We start from the raw sequence: 23,861 nt of genomic DNA, 5'->3' as shown, positions 1-23,861 counted from the left end.
GGAGCTTCAGATTACATTAGGTCACGTTACGTACTATCCCCACTCTTATCACCACCACCTTCCGCTAAATGCCTCTCTCCCTTGGACCCTTCCTACTCCTTCTCCTTCTGCTCTCTGTCCTTGTCCTTCTTTCCATGACTCTCCTGATGACCATCTCCATGCTCGTCCGCGTAGCCCGAGGTGACCATATGAACACCCAGGTCATCCGCCGTGCGGCTCCCACGGAGGAGGATGGAGTTGTCGACGGCCTGATGGTTGCTGTTGGTGTAAGCACTCATCTCTCTCTCTCTCTCTCTCTCTCTCCTCATCGTAGAGAGCTCCACGAGTGTCCATCATCTCCTCCAAGTTCGCCTTCATCGTTGCTCTCTTGTTGTCCCCTGCGAGTGCGATCAACCTCACCCCGTGATCGGCCTCCTCGTCCTCCTGACCGGACCGGGCTGCGGACTTGCCTCGGGCTGCGAGCTGGCGAGTGAGCTTTGCGATCATGCCATGGATCTCATGCTCCATACGGCGCTGGCTCTGCTCGTCAGGCTTTGCATTCGAAACCCATGGTGGTTTGGTGGTGGGAAAGGGAGAGGATTGGTCTGTTTGCGTCTAGGAAGAAGTACTTGTGTTGATAAGAAGAATGTGACTTGCATGGGAGACGAGGGACTGATCTGATTCCAGTTCTCAGGGTTGGGGCGGTGGGGGAGGGAAAGGATTTCTTATTTCCTTGACCTCACGGTTCCTCACTACTCTTCGAGTTCTGCCACAGCCCGCGAGAGAAGGATAAGTGGGGCGCTGGACGGGACTGGCCTCGCTAATTGGCTCAAAACTTAAAATACATGGCCAAAAATTCGGATTATTTTGAGAACTATTGGTTCCATCCCGAGCTTCAATTTAATGCAATCGTGTCATAGAACTTGCCAAATGTTGCAATTAAAACCATGGTGATGATTTTCATTAGATGGCCATGACAAAGATGGTTATGTAGCTTCAATTTAATGCAATTGTGTCATAGAACTTGTCAAATGTTGCAATTAAAACCATGGTGATGATTTTCATTAGATGGCCATGACGAAGATGGTTATGTGATTGATCAATCAAAAAGCAGCTGATATGGTCAAAGTGATTGACATGGACATCTTTTTGCCTCAATTTTATGTTCTTCGACTACGGATCCCAAAGGTCACCATCCTAATACTATTCTCGCCTAAGCACACTTAGCTGCAGAGTTCTGATGGGATCCAGTGCATTAGTGCCACTATGATTGTATCCTTCGAAATATGATTCTCAACCTACGCTAAACTATACTTAAAACAATTTAGACTAGGAAGGATGAACTTTTCCCAATAGCTGCATTGTCATCAGCCCTATGACCGTTAGTATCGTTATTATATGTGGCAACTACGGACCATAAGTCCCCAAGTTGCTTAAACCCATATGAAATAAACAAATTCAAGCAACATTAATTACATTCAAATTATTCAAAATCAATTTAATTATAAATGAGATCCAAAAAGTTATCATGGATTAGACAAATAGTTTCCAATTTATGACTTCAAAAATTAGTATGATTAGAAAAGTTACAGAACAAAAGGAAACAAAGAAAAATTGAGTGAATACTAGATCACCGTATCCATCATTACTTACCTCTCCTAAATTTACCAGAGAGTGGGCTTGACGCCGTCTAAGCGGTCGGCCCCGGCCCGTCATCTTCGTTCTGGGTCCCCTTTTAAATATCTTGCGGACGAACCTATGGGATCGAGAGATACTGTTCGAGATCGATCAATCATTCTCCTCCGGTGACAGGAGACTTGGGGATTTCAGATCCTCGAGAGATCGAGAGCGAGAAGAGAAGAGATCGTCCATGACTCTCGGAGGCTCCGGCGGTGGTTCCAGCGTCGTCGGTGAGAACACCCCCCCCCCCCCCCCCCCCAATCCTCCCCCTTTCTTTTTACTAGCAAACAAATTAAGGGGTTCCCTTCTTCTCCTTGATCTTTAGTAGTTTTCCGTTAGCTTTCTCTGGATCATCTATAGGTGTTCTGAATCGAATTTTTCTCCAATTCTGTAGCATGGTGAAAAAGTTTTCATCTTTGTGAGGTTATCCTCACGATCTTAGGGTTCTCCGTTGCGAATCCTGGTTCGCTTGGATTGTGTTCTTGTGATTGACTTAAGGAGACACATTTGATTTGTGCGTTGCTGGGTTTGAGGGTCCCTGCCTCCTGTGTATTTGTTTTATTGGGTTATGTTTGGTATTTGTTTTTTTTGGTAATCATAGTTTATCTATGTTTTGACAATTAATGTTTAACAAGTATGATACCCGGGCGATGCGCGGTGAAAGAGTACAATTTAAGAATTAATTGATCAAATAATTAAATAAGAAAGTTATATTAAAAATTGGCATACATAAAATGTAAAGAAAATTGGATAACTAATCCTACGGAATGGGAATCATCAAATCGTGCGAATAAGCCATCCGGCCCGAAAAGATTTTTTTGTTTTTCCTAGGCATGCACCTGCCATTGGCTCGTTCTCTGCCTATCCCTTTCCTTCTTGTACCTTCTCACCGCCCCTTCACCACCACCACTTTGTCGTCCTTATACACAGACACCACCGCCACCATCGTCACCACCTGCAGCCTTCGTTAAACTTTTTGAAAAGTTTATGATATGATTGATGTAATGTTTACTATATGTTTTCTATGTGCTCAAAAGGATTATCAATGTTTATGTTGCAGTTCCTGATTCTCTGATGCGGCAGTAACATGCTGATATTCATATTTATAGATGATGAAATATAAAATATTTGAAGGTAGTGGACACATATTATATGCATCAGAAGGTTTTGGAAAACAAAAACCCAAACCCCTAAACCTACAGAAATTGACATTAACGGTAGATAGAAGAAAAAATGCACATGGCGTTAGGTTTGATGGACTAAAAAAAGTTGCAGAAATTCAACCCAGTTGTTCTTCACGTAGAGAAGCAAACTGTTGGCATTTCATGCGACAAAATTGAGAGGCTCCTTCTGCTCTGTTTTTCCTCCAGCTTCTGCCTTGCTTGCTGCTTCGAAACAGTTGCTAGCTGATCTTTGGTGATGGATCCATAGATGTACTCGTGTCGGAGAAGGCCAACAATTGGTTGCTGGTGAGAGATGTCATGAACTTTTCTAATATCAATGAAACCATCATGCATGATGGACTTGGAAACCTACCTCGTGGTGCTTATTCATGGATGATCCTGTTAAATCCCTTGGTCGAAAGATTTTTTTGAGAGGATATTAGTAGAAAAACAAGAAAACTATTGCAGTAAGCCCCTTATATAGACTTGATGTTTCCTAACCGTATTTAAAAAAAGTACATTTAGATAGTAATGGAAAAAGAAGGTTTGTTTTGAATAAGAAATCTATTAAGAATAATAAACTATTATATATAGATTTTAGTAGGTGGGATAGGATTACTGTTGTGATATGAGGGTGGGGAAGATGGATTGACATCTGAGAGATCACAATTTGGAAGGTGGGGTTGTCATTGTTCTTTCTACCACTCTTTGAATTAATTAACCTATCAGCTAACTCTGAGTTCATGGATACGGGTGAGGTTTGGAATTTAAGATTGTTGCAGAAATAAGAGAAAATCCATATCAGATCAACAGCAATTCCAATACGCTGCACAAACAGTTGGGTAGAAAAAGCAAGATGGAAGTAACTCAATTGTTAGCCAAATTTGGGTGGCAGTGCATCCGAGTGGCGTTGAGCATTTTCAACACCTTATGAGCATCTCCAATGCCTTGAGGAAAGGGATCGTCTAGCTTGTCCAAAATCTATAGTAAATCTGCATGAAGAATGATGGCAGCCACCATCTTTCCCCTTTTGGACTCTGATCCCCAGTTGACACATGCTCGTGGTGCATCGAACCGCCTTGCTCTGACTTCTTTATCAATTTTGATAGCAGAGGCTTGACGACCACCTTCTTTGACAACGTCGCAGACGTTCATCGCGATGAATGTCGTTTCTCACGACCGATGGCGAAGGACGGTGGTCGGGTTCTGATCTTCTCTTTCTTAATTTCTCGTCTTTCTGCCGGCGATCAGGTCTCCTCGAGTTGGCTGAGGTTAAGGCTTGGTAGGGGTTTGTTCTCCTATGTGCTAAAGATTAAGTAATCCCTCGCCTTGGACTCTAGCATCATGGGGGTTGGAAGGGGGTGGCAGGGCAGGGGAGGAGTTGTTGGTGTCGTCAGTGGAGGGGAGATGGCTGTTGTGGGTGGGTGGGTGGTTGTGGGGGGGGGGGGGGGGGGGGGGGGGGGAGGAGTCCTCATCATTGTCCTTGTCATGGATGGAGGGACCGGCTAGGGGCTTCTTCTTCGGCTTGGGGATGGTGTGGTTGGACATGCTGGCAAAGCGTTGGAGCAGGGCGGGGCAGAAGCTAGGGATGGGTGGAGGATGGGGCAGGGGGTTCTCCAAGGGGGTTGGATGTAGTAAATTTTATCAAGAAGCGAATATAAGTGAAGATCTTTCTTAAATATCACATCCCTTATCTTGTTATCACTCTATGTTTCCTAACCCTATTTAAGAAAGTATATTTAGATAGAAATGGGGAAAGAAGGTTTGGTGAATAAGAAATCTATTAAGAAGAGTCCAAGCAACTTGAAATTCATGACAAGGCAAGTTCAATTCTTTTATGATTTTTTTTTTTTTTGAATTTTTACTGCATTTTGAGGGGGTAGAGCTTTTTCTCTTACCTGTTTGTTATTAAGATATTTGAGTAATTTTTGCACATGCTTTATCAAGGTCAGTCGGTCAGAACTTGAATGTAGTGTTGCAGACCACTCAGCGGCCCTGACAAGTTTTATCAATTAATGTTACTTTTACGTATGGTAGAATATGGGAAACTATTTATATACTTAAATTCTGCTTTAGGGATAGTAGAAGATCAATTACATGGTAAGACAGTGACAGAATTATTTAATCATGGTTGTGGAAGATTGTTAGCATTGAATGGAATTAGGGTTTTATTGATAAGGTAGCTGCCTAATGTGCAAAAAAAGAAATTCCTCTTTTGGTTTTGATGTTATGCTGTAAAAGTTTGTAGGGAACACTCACGAGTTCCAGAATTTTGTGCTGGATCTGCACCTGCAACTATATTTTTTTTATTTTTTTTGAAATGTATTTATGCCAATGTAAGTAGCCTTAGGTTGACTTGGTCAACATTGTACCACTTTGCTGGCCTGGTAGGAAGGCTGACCACTATACAAAACGTAAACAAGCACTTGTTGGGCGCAAGCTACCTTAATCCACATTTTGCATTTTTTTTATATGATCCAACTATTTGAATGAACTTTAGATTAGAATTCTAAAGTCAAATGGTTTTTAAAGGTGCATTATGGGTGTTACCACATTCCTAAGCATCCATTCTGTTTTTCCGAAAGCTTTCTTATCATAAGATATTATTACCATGGTAAGTATGACCAACAGTCTGCTGAAGTATTGAGCTAGTACATATCAATCCATTCTTATTATTACTTTTGTAGCAAGATGAAATGAATAAGAATATAATGTTTTGCCTAAAAACAAAGGACTACCAAAAAATAAGGAGCTTGCTTAAAATTCCAATTTTCTTTGCCATATTCAGGCAAAGTGTGTACATCATGACTTTGCACTTAAAATATGTGATGTTTAGAAGTTTAATGTTAAATTCCGAGATAAGACATCTTCCTTGCAATGTATTTTACAAAATTGTACTTGCATCATGATTTAAATGGTCATGTTGTTGTCTATTTGTCAGTAACAATTGATAAACCTGATCTAGTTATGTTTCTGTCTGAAGATTAATAGATCATTATTAAATTCTTAAATCTATCATCAGCCAACAAGCATTAGTTTAAGCAGGTAACATCTTTTCTTCTAGATTCTAGAAATTTTTTCATACTTCTACAAAGGCCTTGCTTTCCTATTTAGCATATATTTTAAATAATACATGTTTTGACCACTCAATATGTTATCATTTTTCTCTATCTGTTATATATTTTGCAGAAATCTATAGTACAATTATACTATATTATAAATCTTCAGGTTCATCGTGTTAAGGATTAAAGTATCGCTTGTCATTCCAGCTAGAGGTTGGCAAAATGTGTGGGAGCCCTCATTGAAACATTTTATCAATTGTGTAAAGATTGGTGTGGTTTGGATGAGGCTACTACGGTTGCTTTGGGGGTATTTGGACAAGGCAGCAACCCTTAACACTGCCTTGGCTAGTGGTGTCCCATTGTGAGTGGATCTGTGTATAGAGATTGTTGACGGAGCCGATTACTCAAGCTGACTTTTTTCTAAATGGTGGTGTTGTTGCTGGGCCTGTGTAGCCAACTTGTGCCTAGCATCTAGGCAGGCTTGCCAAAGAGTGGAGTAAGTTAAAACTATGAGTGGAGTGGCATGTTTTGGGTGCGGCTGCATTGGCCATGACAATCAATGGTGCACCTTTCTAGAGGGTTAGCCAAGGAAGGTCATCATACCTAAAAATGTGGTGTCAAAGAATATGATGGTGAGGGCAAGCATTTAGTGCCAGTCACTAGCAGGTGGCTCAACTTCCAATGCCGCCCCTGCAGGTGACTTAGGGTCCATGGCTAGTTGCAAAATGTGTCTCAAACGTGAAAGTGAAGATGGCAGCCCATTCAAGGCCATTTGGGTCACTGCCTAAGTCGACTTGAACATCTAAGGGAAGGGCTGACTTGGCAACTCACCTCACACATTCCTTTGTGCAAGGTGGTTCTTTGCCGTCATGCGTATTGGCTGCTGCCCAAGAAGGTCACCTGGTGCCATGTCAACCAATTGCCCACGCAGCAGTGGGAGTCTCAGCTTGTCCTCTGCTTCAGGCTCTTGCTATGTGGGGCTATCTTCTAAGGAGGGAGTAGTAATGGTGCAGTCCATGGACATGGGGTCGTTCGTCCTAGAGTCAACTGGTTAGGCTGGTTGTGGAAAACATATGGCAAGGCGGCCAAACTCATGGGGATTGACAATTGCCGGCAAAGGTTGCTTGGTGTCACGTCAAACCAACTAGACACACGGCAACAGCAGTCATGGTGACATCTTTTGCTTTGGGTTCTTACTGCGCAGGGCTATCTTCTAAGGATGGAGCAATAGTAGTGCAAAGGAATGGGGCTGTTCATCCTAGGGTCAATTGGTTTGGCTGGTGGCAGGAAACGTAAGACAAAGTAGCGGTGGGGAGGTCTAGCTCCCAGCTCTCCCTACCAAGGAACGGATGGGAAGCCAACTCTTGTAGGCCCACCCAAGAAGATGTCGAAGGCCACTAAAGCAAAACGTTCGGTTTACATGGACAAGGTAGCATTGATGGGTCACAATATAGACTTAGGATTTGGATAAGGCCATCATGAAGGCAGTGCTCTGGAGACGGTGACCATCAGACCTCAGTTGAGGGGTCATGCAAACCCACTGCAAGAGGGCAATTCTCAGGCCACCAATTAGCTATCTCATAGGCGAGAGATGAAGGTTGACCATAGTGGTCACCAGATCCATTGGGGTAGCATGTCAAACTTTTGGTACCCCGGTTATTGGCTAGAGCCTTAATGGGGCCGAGAAGGCTGCATATAAGGTGATATTGAAGAAGGTATGTGCTACCATCGTAGGATGTCAACTAGCCATTAGATGACCAATACTCGAGTGACTTCTTAGGATGATATCAATGGGGAAATGGACGTCATGTAGGCTACTTTGGTGGTGGCTAGTCACTAAGTGTTCGTGAGTGTAGCACTTGCTTGTTGCAGTGAAGCCGTCGGTGTCCTTGGGTAGGCTAGCCCTTTGGGGCTTCTTTTAACCCTCTCCTTGTTGGCTATCCCCATCCATTTGATGATCCTCTGTTGCATCAGGTTGTTCCTCAGACAAGACATTGGTTGGGTGATTGTGCATTGGGCGGACGTGCATGAAGACGTGTACACAAACTAGTCCATGCAAAAGTTGTTTCTTGCTAATTCCATGGGTCTTGTACTCATTGGTGATACCTTTTGTTCCGTACGTGTGTTGTATATCTACGTTATACTTTTTACTGTTTTAAAAAATAAAGTGACTTATCAAAAAAGCAAGTAAATATTTTTCAAAAACAATAATTATTTTTCTGAAAATAATAAAAAAAGTTAGTTGTCATTTTCTCTTTGGAGGGAAAGAAAGTGATATATCTAGCTGGCCATATATGATGGCACCATGGTGATTGTATCAATACATGACATGAAGATGTTGGGAGATAACCCTTTCAAGCAAGGTTTGCCATGCCTATGTATACCGCCTCGTACTAGGCGTACCATACCGTATTGGTATTGAACAGAGACTTGGTACAGGAGGCATACCAAGTTCGGTACGTCAAATCAAGCCTCGTATTAGACATACCAATATTGTATAAGTATAGTACAGGTATAAGGTCTAGTACCGAGATTGTGTACCTTGCTTTTAAGCATAATAAAAACTTGGTGCTGACTAAGCATGCATTTTAAAATTTTATGTGGTTGCAACTATAGAGAACCTGAGAGAGTTGGAAAGTCTTGTTTCAAGTTGCTACGAGAAGTCAGGGTTTTGTTATAGAAGGAAATCTACTTCTGTCGATAAGAAGATGCTTTCTTTTGTGTATACTCTTCTTGCAATCTATTAATTTTGTTATTTAACCTCTATATGCTCGAGTTTCATTTAATACATATCTATATGCTCGAGTTTCATTTAATACATATCTGACTTCTACTTTAAGTTTTCAACAAGATTGTACTTATTATGCAAGGGCACCAAGAGTGCATAGAGGGTGTTAAGAGAGCGATATTAGCATGGTGTCAGATCATTCTTTAATAATCTATCTAATTAGAGGGAAGTTATGGTGCCTTTACATGGATAGGTGGAATTCAAAAAATTGGTTCATTTAGATAGAAGTTTGTATGCTGGAGATTGAGAACCCGGAAAAATGGAGGATAAAAGGATTAAGTAATATGGGAAATATATTTGTAGGATACTCAATAAACTTTGAGAAAAGTTAACAATTCTAAATCTGTGGGTCATTAACAGAAGTAGCTAAAAACTCAGGATGAATTTTCTTTTTTCTCTTTAAGTTGGAATTTAAATATGCTTTTAAAATAAGTCTATATAATAATTGAAGAATATTGAATAAGTTTGGACAATTCTATCACTGTTCTGGTGTTAATCATTAGCTGCTAGTATCTCAAAATCAATGTGTAAAGTGGCACATGATACTGTTTAAAAAGATTGAAGTAGAAAAAGGCACAGCTAACAAGAGTGAATTTGATGCTCGGTTACCTCATATAGTTGTAGGGACTGACACTTTAAAAGTTTAAATGATTCAGGATGATGAAACACCTACAAAGTAGGTGCCCAGAAACAATATTCTGAAGGGGTGTTGCATGAAACTGCATGTAGAAGATTACATCAACTAAGATTTGATGACGTTTTGATGCTGAGTTGGTCTTTTTCGCCACGCACTAGTCAATTGTATCAGACAAGTTATCTAGGATGGGAAATAGAAATACTACCTCATTCTTTTCCCATGTCCATGATGTTACATATTATTAGTTATCTGAATTGCAATGACATCTTAGCTCTTTTGGGTGGAAATATTTGTAGACTATGATGGATATTATCAACATTTTCTTTTAATTGGTTATTATATGTTTGGAGAGTATTATGTGTGAATATTTTTTTAAAAATAATTTGTAAAACACAAAGAAGAGCACTACACCAGTAATTCTTTGTTTGATTCTTCTCTAGCCATGCTCGTCATTCCATATAGTAATGGCCCACTGTTGGATGGTGGCAATTTTGCTAATTAAAATTTGCAGTTCCTCGGAACTTTAGATTACTCGAAGAACTTGAACGTGGAGAAAAGGGCATCGGAGATGGGACCGTAAGCTATGGGATGGAGGATGGAGATGATATCTTCATGCGCTCGTGGACTGGAACAATAATTGGCCCCCACAATGTAAGAGAGATTAGTTTGCAAAACTACAGGGTATTAAATTTCCTGTGGAGTCTTTAAACTTCACTAGCTTTTAACCATCATTTTCTATGCAGTCTGTTCATGAAGGGCGTATCTATCAGCTTAAACTATTCTGCGACAAGGACTATCCAGAGAAGCCTCCAAGTGTCCGATTCCACTCACGAATTAACATGACTTGTGTCAATCCTGAAACAGGAGTGGTAATGAAAATCACCCACTGCAACCCCCTCCTGATACAAAATCACGAAAATATGCCTGCCTAAAAACACATGCACTGTGGATGTAGGCATGTAGAGAGAATCAAGTAACAAGTGTTTTTCGTTGCATTATTTTAACTATTTCTAATCTGCAAACTGATGTTTGGGTTGTATCTGTGCAGGTGGAGCCAAAAAAAATTGCGATGTTGGCAAGTTGGCATCGTGAATATACCATGGAGAACATCTTAGTGCAGTTGAAGAAGGAAATGTCAGCACCCCATAACCGGAAGCTAGTCCAGCCCCCAGAAGGCACATTCTTCCGATCAGTGGATCTGTAGTGGTTCGCACGTGCTAATTGAGCAGCAGAGTACTTTAAGACATTGTCCGGTGTGAAAAATATTGATCTGGCATATGTTGTAATGATTGTTAAATGGGATGCTTACGCTAGTTAATGTATCTGTTATCAAATGTTCTTCCTTTCAACAGTCTAGAAGTGTATGTTTAAGTTTCATACCATATCATTCAGATGAAAGTGTCTGTTGAAGTTATTGCTGCGCAGTTGCATGTGGAGTTTAAATCTTGAATGGGTTCTTATCTGTTGAGCAACCTATGGTAAGAGTCAGACAAAGTAATCTCCATCCACATTGTAGAAGATGACCACTCACCAGAATATATTCTGTTCCACATATATCACCTATGAACTGTGCTGCTGAATTGATTTGGGTGAATGTGTTTATTTCTGAGTTGTATTTAAAACCATGTTAGGCGCCTTATTGTTAACTTGGAGAAATTAGCCTTGCCTGGCAAGAACCTCATGGTCAGGGTGGCTGGTCTTTAATGCAGTGTGTTTAAGATGAGAACTGGAATAATATTGACAGTCCGGATACCACTTAAGAGTATAAGATTTGTGCATGGATGGAGATGAAGGGTGACGGGAGTTTTTTTTTTTTTTGGATATTTTTGGAAAGAAGCAGGACAAGATAATGGTAAAACAAGGATAACAGATCCAGTAAAACTGAGAAATTGGTAGCAGAGATGGTATGAGAATGTGCAATGAATTGGTGTCAGAGGGTCAAGAGATGGAAACCGAAGACTTGAATAACACAAACTGACATTGTAAGAACTGATCTACATAACAATGTCAACTTCATATGATGATAATAGTACTGCTCAGCAGCTCAAGCATTGACATTTATATAAGAATCATGCAGGTGCTTCTGTAATGGCTCGACACTTACACTAGCTTATGGAAGGAGATATATACAAAAAACAAACATCAAGTGATTACTGTGTTCGACGAAGTTACAGCTCAACCATCTAGGGGGTCGACACTTACACTATCGACTCCCTAAAATCAGTGAAAGGGTCGATGGAGCACTTGAGAAACCAAGGTTCAGAGAGGAACATCTCCTCCCATTTCTCTTAATTTTTCCTCACATTCCCTTCTTTCTCCATTGCCTCTCTTTACTGCAAGACTCCCTGTATGAGGCCTTCTCAAATGAATGAAGAAGTTATATACATCCTTGATGGCAAAGGTCTCGGTAGAATTTATTCTCAAAAGCCAGTACTTTGAACAACGTGAGATGCGGTGGTGCTCACCGTGGAGTCGTATGGGTGGCTGTGGTTGGAGAGAAAAATTAGCCGTTAAGAGCGGCAAGTGATGCATTGTTGAGGGCTCCAAGATTCCATGTACTAGATAAAATTAGCAGTTGGCGAAAACGAGGCTAATTCCACATTTATTTTGTTACTAGGAGCAACCTTGGAACCGGGGCGCCTAAGCTGAACGGCTTGGATTGGGGTGAGTCGCCCCCAGATCTAATTTATTTAAAATTTGAATCCAACTATAACCCATTTCTATTTGGGTTGAACTCGGCTGGACCCAGTTTAGAAGTAATTTTACTAATTTATTGGATTTTTTTTTATCGAATTGGGTTAATAATAGTCTAGACAAGGACAATACTATGCATGTATGCATTTAATTTTTAATTATATCCGAAGTATATCATGTAAGAAAATAGAATTAAATATGGACATTAGCAATAATCCACTCTGCATATATCTTGATTTGCAAAAATATATCAGCACAATTAACAACAGAGATTGGTTATTTTTTGTGGGGAAAAATAAATTGTTTATAGTGCATCACTTTTAGGTCTGTTCAGATTTTAGTTTCCATTTGGAGCAGGTAGTGTCCCATGATGAAAAAGGATCATATTTTTCAGCCCATGCCTCATAATCTGGGTTTAGACTGGATTGGATTAACCAACTTCTGCTCACACTCGCATGTGTGTGCATGTATTGTGCATGCATGCACACAGTACTTTTTTTCCCCGTTAAGTTGAATGAATTAAATCATTCATATTCGTAGGAATCAGAAAATAAAATATTTAAAAATTAAATAAGAAGACCTGATCTAGAGTCTCATAATGTAGTTTCAATATAGCTAGCTCTTATACTTTTTACTACTCCTAACTTGTAATCCCCATTGGTCCAAAACAAACATTTACATGCAATGATGAGCTTGAGAATAACTGATCTTTTGCGTTTCCGAAACAAATTATCATTACTTGTCATTGGCAGTTGTAACCCGGGTCTAAAATAACGCATTTTAATCAATAGACCATGTAAAACTATCATTAACTGCTATAATAGTTACAACAACCATTATTTGCCTACAAAAAAAATGTTATGAATTTTTAATATTTAAATATTCCATCATAACGGCTATTGTAATGATATTATAACTGAAAATAACAGCCAGTAACAAAAAAATAACGTTATTATCCTTCTCCACACTCTTTATTGAGTAAAAAATTATTATTTTTGGAACTGCATAATCACTTTTGAAGAGAAATTATTGTATAAAATAAATTCTAAAAGAAACTGGTATTCTATTTGGAAGAAGATACAAGTGATAATAATAGCTCCTATTTGATATTATAACGATCAATATTGTATTATAATAACCGTTATTACATATAAAATGTTAAGGGTGGGTGGCTGAAACAACTATAATGGTTGCAACACCATAATAAATGAAGAGAAAAATTAAATTTGACATATTTATGTTTATTTTTAAGATGACAACTAGTTTGCTAGTATTTTTCAATCATATTTAAATATGCATAATGGAATCCCGCAATCTACAAAGTTCAAAGAGCTTAGAAGTGAAATGTTAACCAAAATCGTAAGAGTAAGAGAATATATCATGCGTGGCTATTAAGTAATGAACGTGTGCTTTAAAACCATTATAATATGAGTCTTTGGTCATAACGAATGCTTAGGGCTCATTTGGTTCGCGGGAAGCATTTTTTCTTCCAGGAATATGATTCTTAGGAAGCAGATTGTTAGGAAGAGGATGCCTGGAAAGTATTTTTGGCATGTTTAGTTAACCATGGGAAAGTGACAGATTTATAGAGTGCTTATGTTTGGTTGACCATCCACTTTCCTGTTAAAGTTATGTGTAATTTCTATTATACCTTTAATAAAAATTAGGTCTTTAATGCTGAAGGGCCTTTTTGGAAAAAATAAAAATGGTGATTTTCGGCTCATGGAAAAGTAACTTTCTCATGTTTCTTATGAAAAAGACTTTTTCATGAAATGTGGCAATCATATTTCTATGGGAATATATCTCTCTTCTTTGAAAACTCCAACGAAACAAGAGGCATTTCATTACTTTTCCGTTGACCACACTTCCCTCCTTTTTTTTCCCACGAATCAAACGAGCTCTTAAAGGTTGTAGTGGAATTTATTTAGGGCGATGGTGAGCTTTATTTTTTATACCCAAACCCGAAGCTATGAGTTGGTTCTAAGTAGAATTATTTGGTTATTTGATGCTGTCACCATGGGAGGAGGAGATTATTCTACAGGAGATGCAGCCCTCTAATGAATCCTGAAAAGTTGATGCCATCTTATGATTTTTTTAAGATTGGAACAACCGTAGTCTTGTCCTTCTCCGGGACTATGTGACTTTGTTTGACAATAGGAAAGCCAAGGATCAGAATTGGGGCCCCACTGGCATAACAATTTCTCAAAACAAAGATGCTGGTCTACTCCCCGATTCATCGGAAAGTTGTTGAGATTATTCTAGTTCACGAGTTTTTAAACTTTTTTTTCTTGAAAGAATCCTTTATATATATATATATATATATATATATATATATATATATATATATATATATATAATTATATAATTTTAAATTGATAATTTGTTAAAACAAAGAAATTTGAGAAGCTAACAAACCAGATTCTAGATTCTAAATCTTACAAGGTGCATCTCCATGTATTTGGTTATAAGCAATTATGCTATGGATGGACCTGCCTCTCTAACCCTCAAACAAATTCTAATTATTTATATTATAACTAAACAATTTAGATTTTTGAGGACACAGAGAAATTGTTCATATTATTTTCACATAAAAAATAAATAAATACATTCCTAATATTCTTTCTGCCAAGATTTTTTGCGTGTATACTTTTATAGATATATAAAATTTCATGTATACCCTCATATATTTACTATATATATGTATACCTTTGTTATTATTTTTTTCCATGTATACTCTTAAAACTATCTGAAATTACATGTATCCGCTCAAAATTTACTATTTATGTTGATACTCTTATAATTATTATTTTTTGCATGCAACCCTTATAAATTATTTCTTTTTTCATGTATAACCTTCAATATAAAATAATTTACAAGGGTATTTACATAAGCATAAGTATTTTCAAGTGTATAAATGCAAATATATATATATATATATATATATATATATATATATATATATATATATATATATATATATATATAGTTATAGTAGCTAGGGAGGGGGACTTGTTCTGTGATAAAAAAATGAAAACAAAAAAGAACCTCAGGGCAGCCAATCCTAAGAAAAGAGGTGAACCTGAGAAGAGCAGTAAGAGTAAGTGTTCAGGTGCTGGTGCTATGACCTAAAAGGTGGAAGATCCTCCCCTGGTTCTAACCACCCTGAATGAAGAGTGGGCGAACAAAATGCAGAACATATAAGAAATGTTGAATTCTAAGAAAAGGGGGTATATATAAGGTATGGATGCAAACAGTATGCATGCAATTGAAGACATTTATAAGGACACATATAAAAGAAAATAATTATAAAATATACATGTAAATAAAAAATTTATGTGGATAAACACATAATTTCAAATATTTACGTGGTTTATACACGTGAAACAAAAAAAAAACTTCCTCTTATTACTTATGGGGAGGCAAAAGGCTAAACATATGGAAAAAACATAAGCTACTTATCTGAAGTTCGGTCTCACCGTAGAGGATCCAAACTCCAATCTACATGCATCTAATACTATTCATACATGAGCATGACATCATCTGTCATCATCTTTTCCCGCGTTAGTCAACACCTCGAGCATGGAATCTTTTATGCAAGTCAAAAACCACTCGAGCTGAATTATTTAGCTGTGTCCTGGCCAATGATCTCCATTTGGCAGAGAGCCGGCCACTTTGTTTCGAGTCATTTTAACGTGAGTTGCACGACCCCGTACAAGGATTATGCCTAACTTACTAGAATAATGTCCCTTGGTGAAGAATCAAACTGAAAAAAACCAGTCAAGAAGAAGGCATTTCTAGATTCACAAGCCAGATCAGGAAACAAAAAGAAATATCATAGCAGATGACCTACTCCAACAATTTGATCTATCCTCGATACAATGTATCTTTCCAATCATAAAATATTCACATAAGAGGACCTATTTATCTGCATCTCAACATTTTGTCTAACGCTGCTTCATTTATATCTCCTGCTTCAGCTATCAGTTGTATCTCTGCCTTCTACCTCTCTCTATACAAACTCTACATAAATCGGCAACATGAGGATTAGCATATTCTCCGGAAACAAGGCATCCTCACAGGAGAAAACACGACAGTCAGTGGTGCATGATCAGATAGAGAGTAGTCCTCCGGCCACGTTCCTTTCTCCACTTCTGGTGGGAAGAGAACAGCATTCTTCACATTGAAACCAAAAGCCAGCAGCCTCTCGGCACCCATTTTCAGTCCGACCTCAGTCATCTTCTCAAAGTTCTCAGGTTGCTCCGACCGTTTAGGATTCCAGATAGCTAGCTGCAAAACATCAGGAGACAATTGATGTTTAAAGGCAGTATAAAAAGTTGGAAGGACAAATGTGTTCCTGAAGCTGCATAAAACCAACAAAAGTCTTCAGGGCCTTCTTGCTCGGTTAAGGAATGCAATGTTGAAAGATGATTAAAGGTGTTGATTTAGGACATGCCAAGTAGTTGCTTGAGTATGAAATGGACATCTCAGACTGGTAGCATACCAGAAATTCTTCATAGTCCACAACACCGTTTCCGTCAATGTCAGCTTGAATCCACAACTCCTCTATGTCTTGGGGACTTAAGCCGTGAGGATGGCTGGTTAAGTGTAACTGTTGATTTAAAAAGTATCAGCAACCACTTTCTCATAAAGGTTTCAGAGGTTCAAACTCTTCTGAGAGGAAATAGGTACCTGACAGAGTGCCTGACAAAAACCTGAGTAGGTAATGCAATCACCAGGGCTATCCCCTTTAAGGAACGCAAATGCATTATTCTCTGTAAGAGAAGCAGCTCTGAGAAGATACTGAAACAAGAAATATTCAACCATTAAATGGATTGCGAAAACATAACTGTTAGAGCTGAATAAGGGTATAGTGACTTTTGCAACTCACAGAAAATAGAATAAGTGCATATGCATTGCTTCATAATATCACATTCACATACCATTAATTATACATAGGCAGACATATATCAATGAGAGAGAACACTTTTCATTCACAATGAAAAAGCTTTTTCAAAAACTCATTCTCAATTACTCCTAAAATATATACCTTAATTCATGTTAGAATCAAACAGAAAAGGGTAAAAGAAACCAGTGCTTAGCAGATGCAAAAAAAAAAAAAAAAAAACACACCTTAATAATTCCAAATACAGCTTCATTCCAGCTAGTTCTCAGGGGCTTCCTGTGCTTATTGGGATTAAGAAGCCATATGAAATCGACTCCGCAGATATTTCCACGATGATTGCGGTGGCTAACCCACTGCAGGAGCCAGAAAAGCAAATCTAACAAGTGTAAGCTTTGAAAATGTGTTGGCAACAGGATTAAGCAATAAATTGACATTAATCTAAAGATTACCACCTTGTGGGCATCTGCATCACTGTCGGTATAGTGATGAGCAGCATCATAAGATGACACAAACCCCTGGGAGCTAAGAAACTTGTAAACATGTCCGCGTTTACTTCCATTCCAGTCCCTGCAAAGAACACAAAAGGTTGAGAGTTTTATTCAAATTAAAAAGAGGAAAAAAGAGAGTATGTTATAAAGAAACTGACCCACAGAGTATGATAGGAATAGAACTAAGCTTATATTCTTTCTGATAAGATTCTATAGACTGGAGGATCTTGTATACCTATCATTAAAAATGAAATGGTAACAGTGAGAAATCACTGACAGGAGTAGGCAGGCAAAATCAAGGGAGCCAATGTATTTGTAAGAAGGCAGATCAATTTACCTGCTGCAGGCGAAGTATACATAAGCTGGAGTCATGAGGAAATAACAAGTGGGTGTTTACAATGAGAATCTGCTGTTGAACACTGCTGTTTCGACTTTGATTGAAAGGAACAACTGATTCAACATGTAGTAGCTGCGCTACACGATCCCCAAAATCATTAAACAGCAAATCTTGATAATTTAGAACTCTAAAATAGTCCCTATGCACAGCAGTAAGCAGACCTGCAGACAAGTAGATGAATTGCTGTTACTAGTCTCTATTATTATAAAAACAGTTTATTTTCAAAATGTTTCTATCACCATAACATTTGTGCTTAACAACCAGCATAGATGTTAACATGCAAATGATTTATCATAAAGTCTAACGGGCAAGAATTCTTATCAATTGGTGCAGGCATTAATAACCTGAAAAGATACCTTTTCTTTTAAAAAAAAATGATAATGATAACTGAAAACAACATCAAAGCAGCATATACTTATATTTTTGGCTTAAGCTATTATTATCAAGCATAATATGCTCCTACTAGATGATAAAACGATAATTACAAGAACATTTATTGGTAGCAAGAGCAAAAAAGGAAGAGTGGTAGGAAATTGCATCTAAAGTGTACCATATTAAAGGCTCCTCGCCATATGCATTCTTCTGCTAACAAAAAGACTATAAAAATTATGAATCATCATATAGCAAATGATACTCATTGTCGACAAATCTAAATACTCAAACTTGTGGACCAAGAAAATGGACTACAAAAAATTAAGTAAGGTCCTCATTTAACAGATGCCAAGTCCCAAACCATACTCACCACACAAAGCCAACCTGGTTTCTAAGAATAGAATATTCTAAAAAGAAGAAAAATATCACCATCCACCCCAATGCAAACAGGAAACTGATCAGCATCAGAACATACAACTTTGCAATCAACAAAAACTGCAAAAAACTTTTTTGTTGGATCTCAAAAGAGCACATATCGATCATCATCGAATTTTCAGAACACAACAAGTTCCATGGTCTACATATGTAATCCTTTATCAGCAATTATTAATATAAACAATCCACCTGTGTCATCACAAGGGCAATTCAAGAACCACAGATAATAAAAGAAACATACCATCGCCGCGATTGTTCGTGCGTGCAAGCTTCAGAGTGATATAACCAGCATCGCCCAGCCTCCTTTCGTACATATCGACGAGTTCATCGTTCCCAAGCCAGACCTCCTATTCCAATCCAGAACAAAAATAAATAAAAAAAAAAGAAGCAAAAACTGATTAGATTCACACAAACTCCCACATCGAAATCGAATCAAAACATAAGAAGTTCGATCCCACCTGGAGGCAAATTATGGAGGACATGTCTCCCAACAGCCGGTCTATGATCCTCTGGTTCCGGCTCAGCCAGCATGCTCTATGGTGGCTCTCCCTGCAGCTCTGATCCTATGTTACCAAAGAAATCCAATCGAAATCAGATCAAAGGAGCCACCTTTTTCTCATCCAAACAAAAAGGCACCGAAAAACAACAAAGAAATCGTTGCAATCATCCACGAGAAAATCCAAAACCGGCCATTGACGCCTCTCTACCTCCTCATGGAGCCTTTTGTAGATGGGCGCGAGAATGTTGAAGGTCGTGCAGGAGATGCAGCGCTCCGAGGCCATCGACGCCCCGTACCCCATCCCCCTCTTCGGGATCAGGCCCCTCTTCTTCCCCTGCCGCTGCTTGCCCCTCTCGCCCCCCTGCCTTGCCCCGCCATTGCCATCCTTTCTCTGCGCTCCAAAGCAAAACCCATCACAATCCAAGAACAGCAATTCTACGGTTCCGATTGATTCCATCAAAATTTTCCACAAATTTTTGAAAAAAAAGGGTGGGGTGGGAGAGGTCAAAATTACCATTGCAACGATCACGAGAGAGAAGAGAGAGAAGCGAATGAGAGACGCCCAGAGAACGAAAGAGACGAGGAAAAGAAACAGAGAGAGAATACCGGCGGTGGTGGGATTGCGAGTTCGTCGCCGGAGAACGTAGACGTTTCGATTTGGTGTGTCATCCTTACGGGAAGGGCTCGGGAGAGCCTTTTAAAAAGAGGTCGGGGCCTGGGGGGCGACGGAAACCCGACGGCGAAGTTACACCGGCTTGGCCGGTAAATCCACCGCGAATCGCAGGTTGCCCGCATCTCGAGACCCCGCCCGTTCCGTCGCACCCGTCCTGGCCTTCCAAAGCCACCCGGGCCTACCCAAATACATCAACGATTCCGTTTATGTCCAGCCGATCAGGCCGTTTAATCAAAATCAGACGGCTGTGATTTGTAATAGCGGGTGTTGACGTCTTCTCGACGTGTACGGCAGGTCAAGCAGTCCGACTGCAGTCAGTCTTCTGGCAGCGATCTCATCCGTCCGATCTATTTGGTCGTTCTTATCTTGGACTGCGTCAGATTCACGGTACGATGGACCGCGCAGTTTAAGGTTGATTTGATTTCCACTCGGGAGTATATCAACTACGAAGCGAGGAAATGAGATTGAGGGGTCCACCGATTCGACGGTGGAAATAAAGAATGGGATTAGATAATTCCTTCGAGCCTTAAATTTTGGAAGACAGTGGGAGGTGCGGCGGAGATTGAGATCGGTGGTCCCTCAGGGATCCAACATTATTTTAAGGGGATTTGGTATTGGATTCGACGGCTGGCGTTTCGGGATTCGGGACGGCGGGAGTTAGGCGAAACTGTTGGCGGAGTGGGGGAATGCCTCTGGATATCCGCGGGTGCCAGCCAGTGGGATTAAGATATACGCGGTGCCGAACGGAGCGAAAAGTGGCGGGGGAAACGGATACTGCGTCCAGGATAGCGAGGACAAGAGTGGGGCACGCTATTCTGGATAGAGTGGCTCACCCCCAGACGGGCGGGCAGGCTTGTGCTGCCCCCGGATGGCAATGCTCATGCAAAATTACCGATATATATATATATATATATATAAAGGAGGAGAGAGAGGTTTGTGCTGCGAAATAAAGCCGCATAGGTTGGCGTATGGTCATTTTGATTAAAAAAATGGATCAAAAAATTGGATTTGTCTTCAGCTCCCACAACCTCGGGAGCTAGATCAAGAAATTGTTTTCTTGTTATAAATTCATTATAACAACCACTATTTCATTGATATTTTAATAACCACTATTTCATTATAATAACCACTATTTCGATGTTATTTTTTGTTACAATTTTATTATAATAGCCGCTATACTTGTGCTAACTGATGGGTGTAGTTGCGCAGGTTCAAATCTCAATAGATCATTAATTGGATTTGTCTGCAGTTCCCATAATTCTGGATTATTGGAAACATAACTGGATAATAATTTTTTTTAATTTATCTATGTAGCTACGCAATTTGCTAACTACGCAATTACTTAATTGCGCAAGGACCGGGTGGTTGTAGAGATGGTCACCTAATCCTGCTACTTGATATCATGATATGAATCATTTGGATCAAGTGAAAATTTAATAGTTTGCTATCCTCAAGTATTGGAAGATGAGCTTTCATATTCGTTTCCTAACAGCAGCGTCATATTGCCCTCTGATAAGCTACTGCCAGCTCTCCTTTAACAGATACAGACTTTCAATGCATGTATGACTCAGGAGAAAGACTAGAGCAAAAGTATGCACCTAAATCTCAGCCTGGCATCTTGAGGCATTTTGAGTTGGAAAAGGCAGCTCAATGCAGTTCCCTATGCAATTTCTATTATGGCTGAGGCAATGCAGAAAACTTACTCCAATAAAAAGCCCTCAACATCTCATAATCATGCCAATTCCCTCATGCCTCATGGAAGGGAAAGTTAGGTGGCACTCCCAGAACATTGCATTAGGTCATGTAATAGAACACTGTTGAGTTTGCTGAAGAGGCAATCATGCCTCTTATCTAGTAACCTAGGTTGCTTATTGATCATGTTCCCTTTCACAAGGAATACATAAAAATCCTACAATCTTTAGAATGTAGTTCACAAGGAGAACTATATATATATATATATATATATATATATATATATATATGGCGATTTGTCTGTTTGGTTAAAGCCTTGCGTGCGTTGCCAGCCAGAAACTGGCTTATGCGTCTTTCTTAGGTATAACTAGATTATTATTCTATTAGATATTAAATATTTCTCTAGATGGGAGGTGCTATTCTCCTTGGAAGGAGGTGTTGGAGTTTTAGGTTAAGAAAAAAAAGATTTTATTTTTAAAAAAATAAAGATAGCAGATTTATCCTATAAATTTTAGTTGTTTAAAAAATTTTAAAACTCTTATCCTTTTCTTCAAACACTTCTTTCAGAAGAGTTGGTTCTAATCGTATCTTCGAAAATGCCGCACTGTATCGATTTTCTAGATAGAGTCTATAAATAGACTCATCCAGGATAATCCAAACTCAATTCAATCTCTATCTCGCTGGTACTCTATCTTCCTAGAGTTTCTTCCACGGAGTTTTTTTATTTTTTAACTTTTTACTTTCTATATTCTTTTATTTCCTGAATAGAAGAAATTGGTCGAGTTAAGCCTCCCGGTAATCGTGTTCGTTAGAGAAGGATCGAACTGAGCCAGATTATTATACCTCGCTGCAAACCCACACATAGAGGGCGAACCACATTCTTAGGGTAGTATATATATCACACGCCTCAATCCAAGCAAACTCTTTTCAATCTTCTGAATTTATTTTAGTGGATTATTTTTTTATAAAATAATGATATAGCAATTTTTAGGCAATAGTTTCTCCAACAGTGATCTTAATTGTACTAGAAATTGCTATATATTTATTCGTTTATCGAAATTTAATTTGATAGCACAGAATTAGATTTAGTTTAATTGTATAGAAATTTAAAAACCTTAACTTCATTCAAAAGGTTATTTTTCCACAAAAAAATAGTTTAAAAAAAGTCATATTGCTCTGAAAGATGTGCAAACGAATTTATGCAACTTTAAAAATCGTACAGAAAATTTTCTACATATTTAAAATCTTTGCAAAATTTTTTACATCTTTGAAAATAGTGCAGAAATTTTCTGCAGATAAAAAATTTGTGTAAAAAATTATTGCAGCTTTAAAATCTGTGTATATTTTCTAAAGTTTTAAATTCTGTGTAATCTATTTTCTGCAATCTTTATTTTTTGTGTAGAATTTTCTGTATATTTAAAATCTGTGCAGAAAACTTTTGCACTTTTAAAAGCTGTGTAGAAATTACTGTTGCTTTTAAAAACTGTGCATATTTTTAGTTATTCTCAAAATATATACAGATGCTTTGAAAAACGTGCAAAAATTATAAAGTTACATTATTTGTTATATTTATTAGTATGGTTATTTAATTTTATTAATATTATTGTTCTTTATTGCATTTATCTCAAAATCTTACAAATCAAAAGAGTACTAATAAAAAGATAAACCGGCAAATTCAGATTCGTCATAAATTTATAAGACGACTTAAAAAGAGTAATATCATTTTCTTGGAATTTGTCAAATATGAGAAAAACTTGGCAGATGAATTAACCAAGGGTTCGTCTTGGAGTGAAGTCCTAGATTCATCGAGGGGGATGAGGCTTAAGCCCACTATTTGGTCACCGACAATGGATACTTAACTCCTTTGATTGGAGATCCCATGAAGAAGGTACAATGTGGAGCTGTCAATCCTTATCGACGTGTGTCAATTATTCTCTGCGGCTGGCAACTTCTTAGTCGGAGCTAAAATCGTTAATCTTGGTTTACATCTGAGGATAGGGAGGTCGGTCGGGTCCGAGGTCAGGGTGTTTAGTATTTTTCCCATCAGAAAGTATATGTTCTTGATGGAAACTTGGCCCTTAAATAGAAGTCTATAAACAAACACAAGTTCCCTTTGCCCTTGGCATTGTGCTGCTGAGGCCCAATCATCTTTTCATTCAGCTTAATCTCCCTAGTTGGCCAACTTTTATGTGCTTCTTCGAAAGCATGTCTTGTATTCACATCGAGGCTCCTCTTCATTCACGACCATTCGTTTTATTAATATGAACTGATCAACAAAAGTCCAATATCAAAAAAGTATGGAAAGATTCTCAATGACAAAGACTACTCGCATTCAACTTGTGCAACTTAGATGACCAGTCTAAAGGGAAAAAGTGCCGAAAGAATAGTTGAGATTGATG

At 38.7% G+C, this 23,861-nt stretch overlaps 2 protein-coding genes across 2 annotated transcripts; one reads left to right on the top strand and one right to left on the bottom strand.

Annotated features, from left to right (window-relative positions):
• The first annotated feature begins 1,731 nt into the window (after positions 1-1,731).
• On the top strand, positions 1,732-10,733 carry LOC103702776 (ubiquitin-conjugating enzyme E2 variant 1D-like). Its single transcript, XM_008785335.4, has 4 exons — positions 1,732-1,889; positions 9,821-9,960; positions 10,053-10,178; positions 10,358-10,733. The coding sequence occupies exons 1-4, from the start codon at positions 1,850-1,852 to the stop codon at positions 10,511-10,513; spliced, it is 462 nt and encodes a 153-aa protein (XP_008783557.1). The 5' UTR covers positions 1,732-1,849; the 3' UTR covers positions 10,514-10,733.
• A 5,050-nt stretch (positions 10,734-15,783) lies between these two features.
• On the bottom strand, positions 15,784-19,796 carry LOC103702775 (uncharacterized calcium-binding protein At1g02270). The gene is made up of 10 exons (XM_026802871.2): positions 19,306-19,796; positions 19,057-19,161; positions 18,840-18,945; positions 17,732-17,952; positions 17,553-17,629; positions 17,359-17,473; positions 17,134-17,259; positions 16,693-16,803; positions 16,505-16,612; positions 15,784-16,290 (listed from the first exon to the last, which is right to left on the bottom strand). Exons 1-10 carry the CDS (start codon positions 19,612-19,614, stop codon positions 16,048-16,050), a joined length of 1,521 nt encoding a protein of 506 aa, XP_026658672.2. The 5' UTR covers positions 19,615-19,796; the 3' UTR covers positions 15,784-16,047.
• Positions 19,797-23,861: the final 4,065 nt, after the last annotated feature.

The sequence above is a fragment of the Phoenix dactylifera genome, chromosome 5, assembly GCF_009389715.1.
Source record: "Phoenix dactylifera cultivar Barhee BC4 chromosome 5, palm_55x_up_171113_PBpolish2nd_filt_p, whole genome shotgun sequence".
Taxonomy (NCBI): domain Eukaryota; kingdom Viridiplantae; phylum Streptophyta; class Magnoliopsida; order Arecales; family Arecaceae; genus Phoenix; species Phoenix dactylifera.
This window is presented reverse-complemented; position numbering and strand designations above follow the sequence as displayed.

Bases quoted from the DNA above. Each gene is read 5' to 3' on its own strand.
- LOC103702775 (XM_026802871.2), bottom strand. From the start codon at position 19,614: ATGGTAATTTTGACCTCTCCCACCCCACCCTTTTTTTTCAAAAATTTG. The intron at 17,953-18,839 runs GTATGTTTCTTT...ACTTGTCTGCAG, and splicing joins CACGAACAATCGCGGCGATG to GTCTGCTTACTGCTGTGCAT. The intron at 17,630-17,731 runs GTAAATTGATCT...TTTTAATGATAG, and splicing joins GTATACTTCGCCTGCAGCAG to GTATACAAGATCCTCCAGTC.
- LOC103702776 (XM_008785335.4), top strand. From the start codon at position 1,850: ATGACTCTCGGAGGCTCCGGCGGTGGTTCCAGCGTCGTCG. The intron at 9,961-10,052 runs GTAAGAGAGATT...TTTTCTATGCAG, and splicing joins CAATAATTGGCCCCCACAAT to TCTGTTCATGAAGGGCGTAT. The intron at 10,179-10,357 runs GTAATGAAAATC...GTATCTGTGCAG, and splicing joins TCAATCCTGAAACAGGAGTG to GTGGAGCCAAAAAAAATTGC.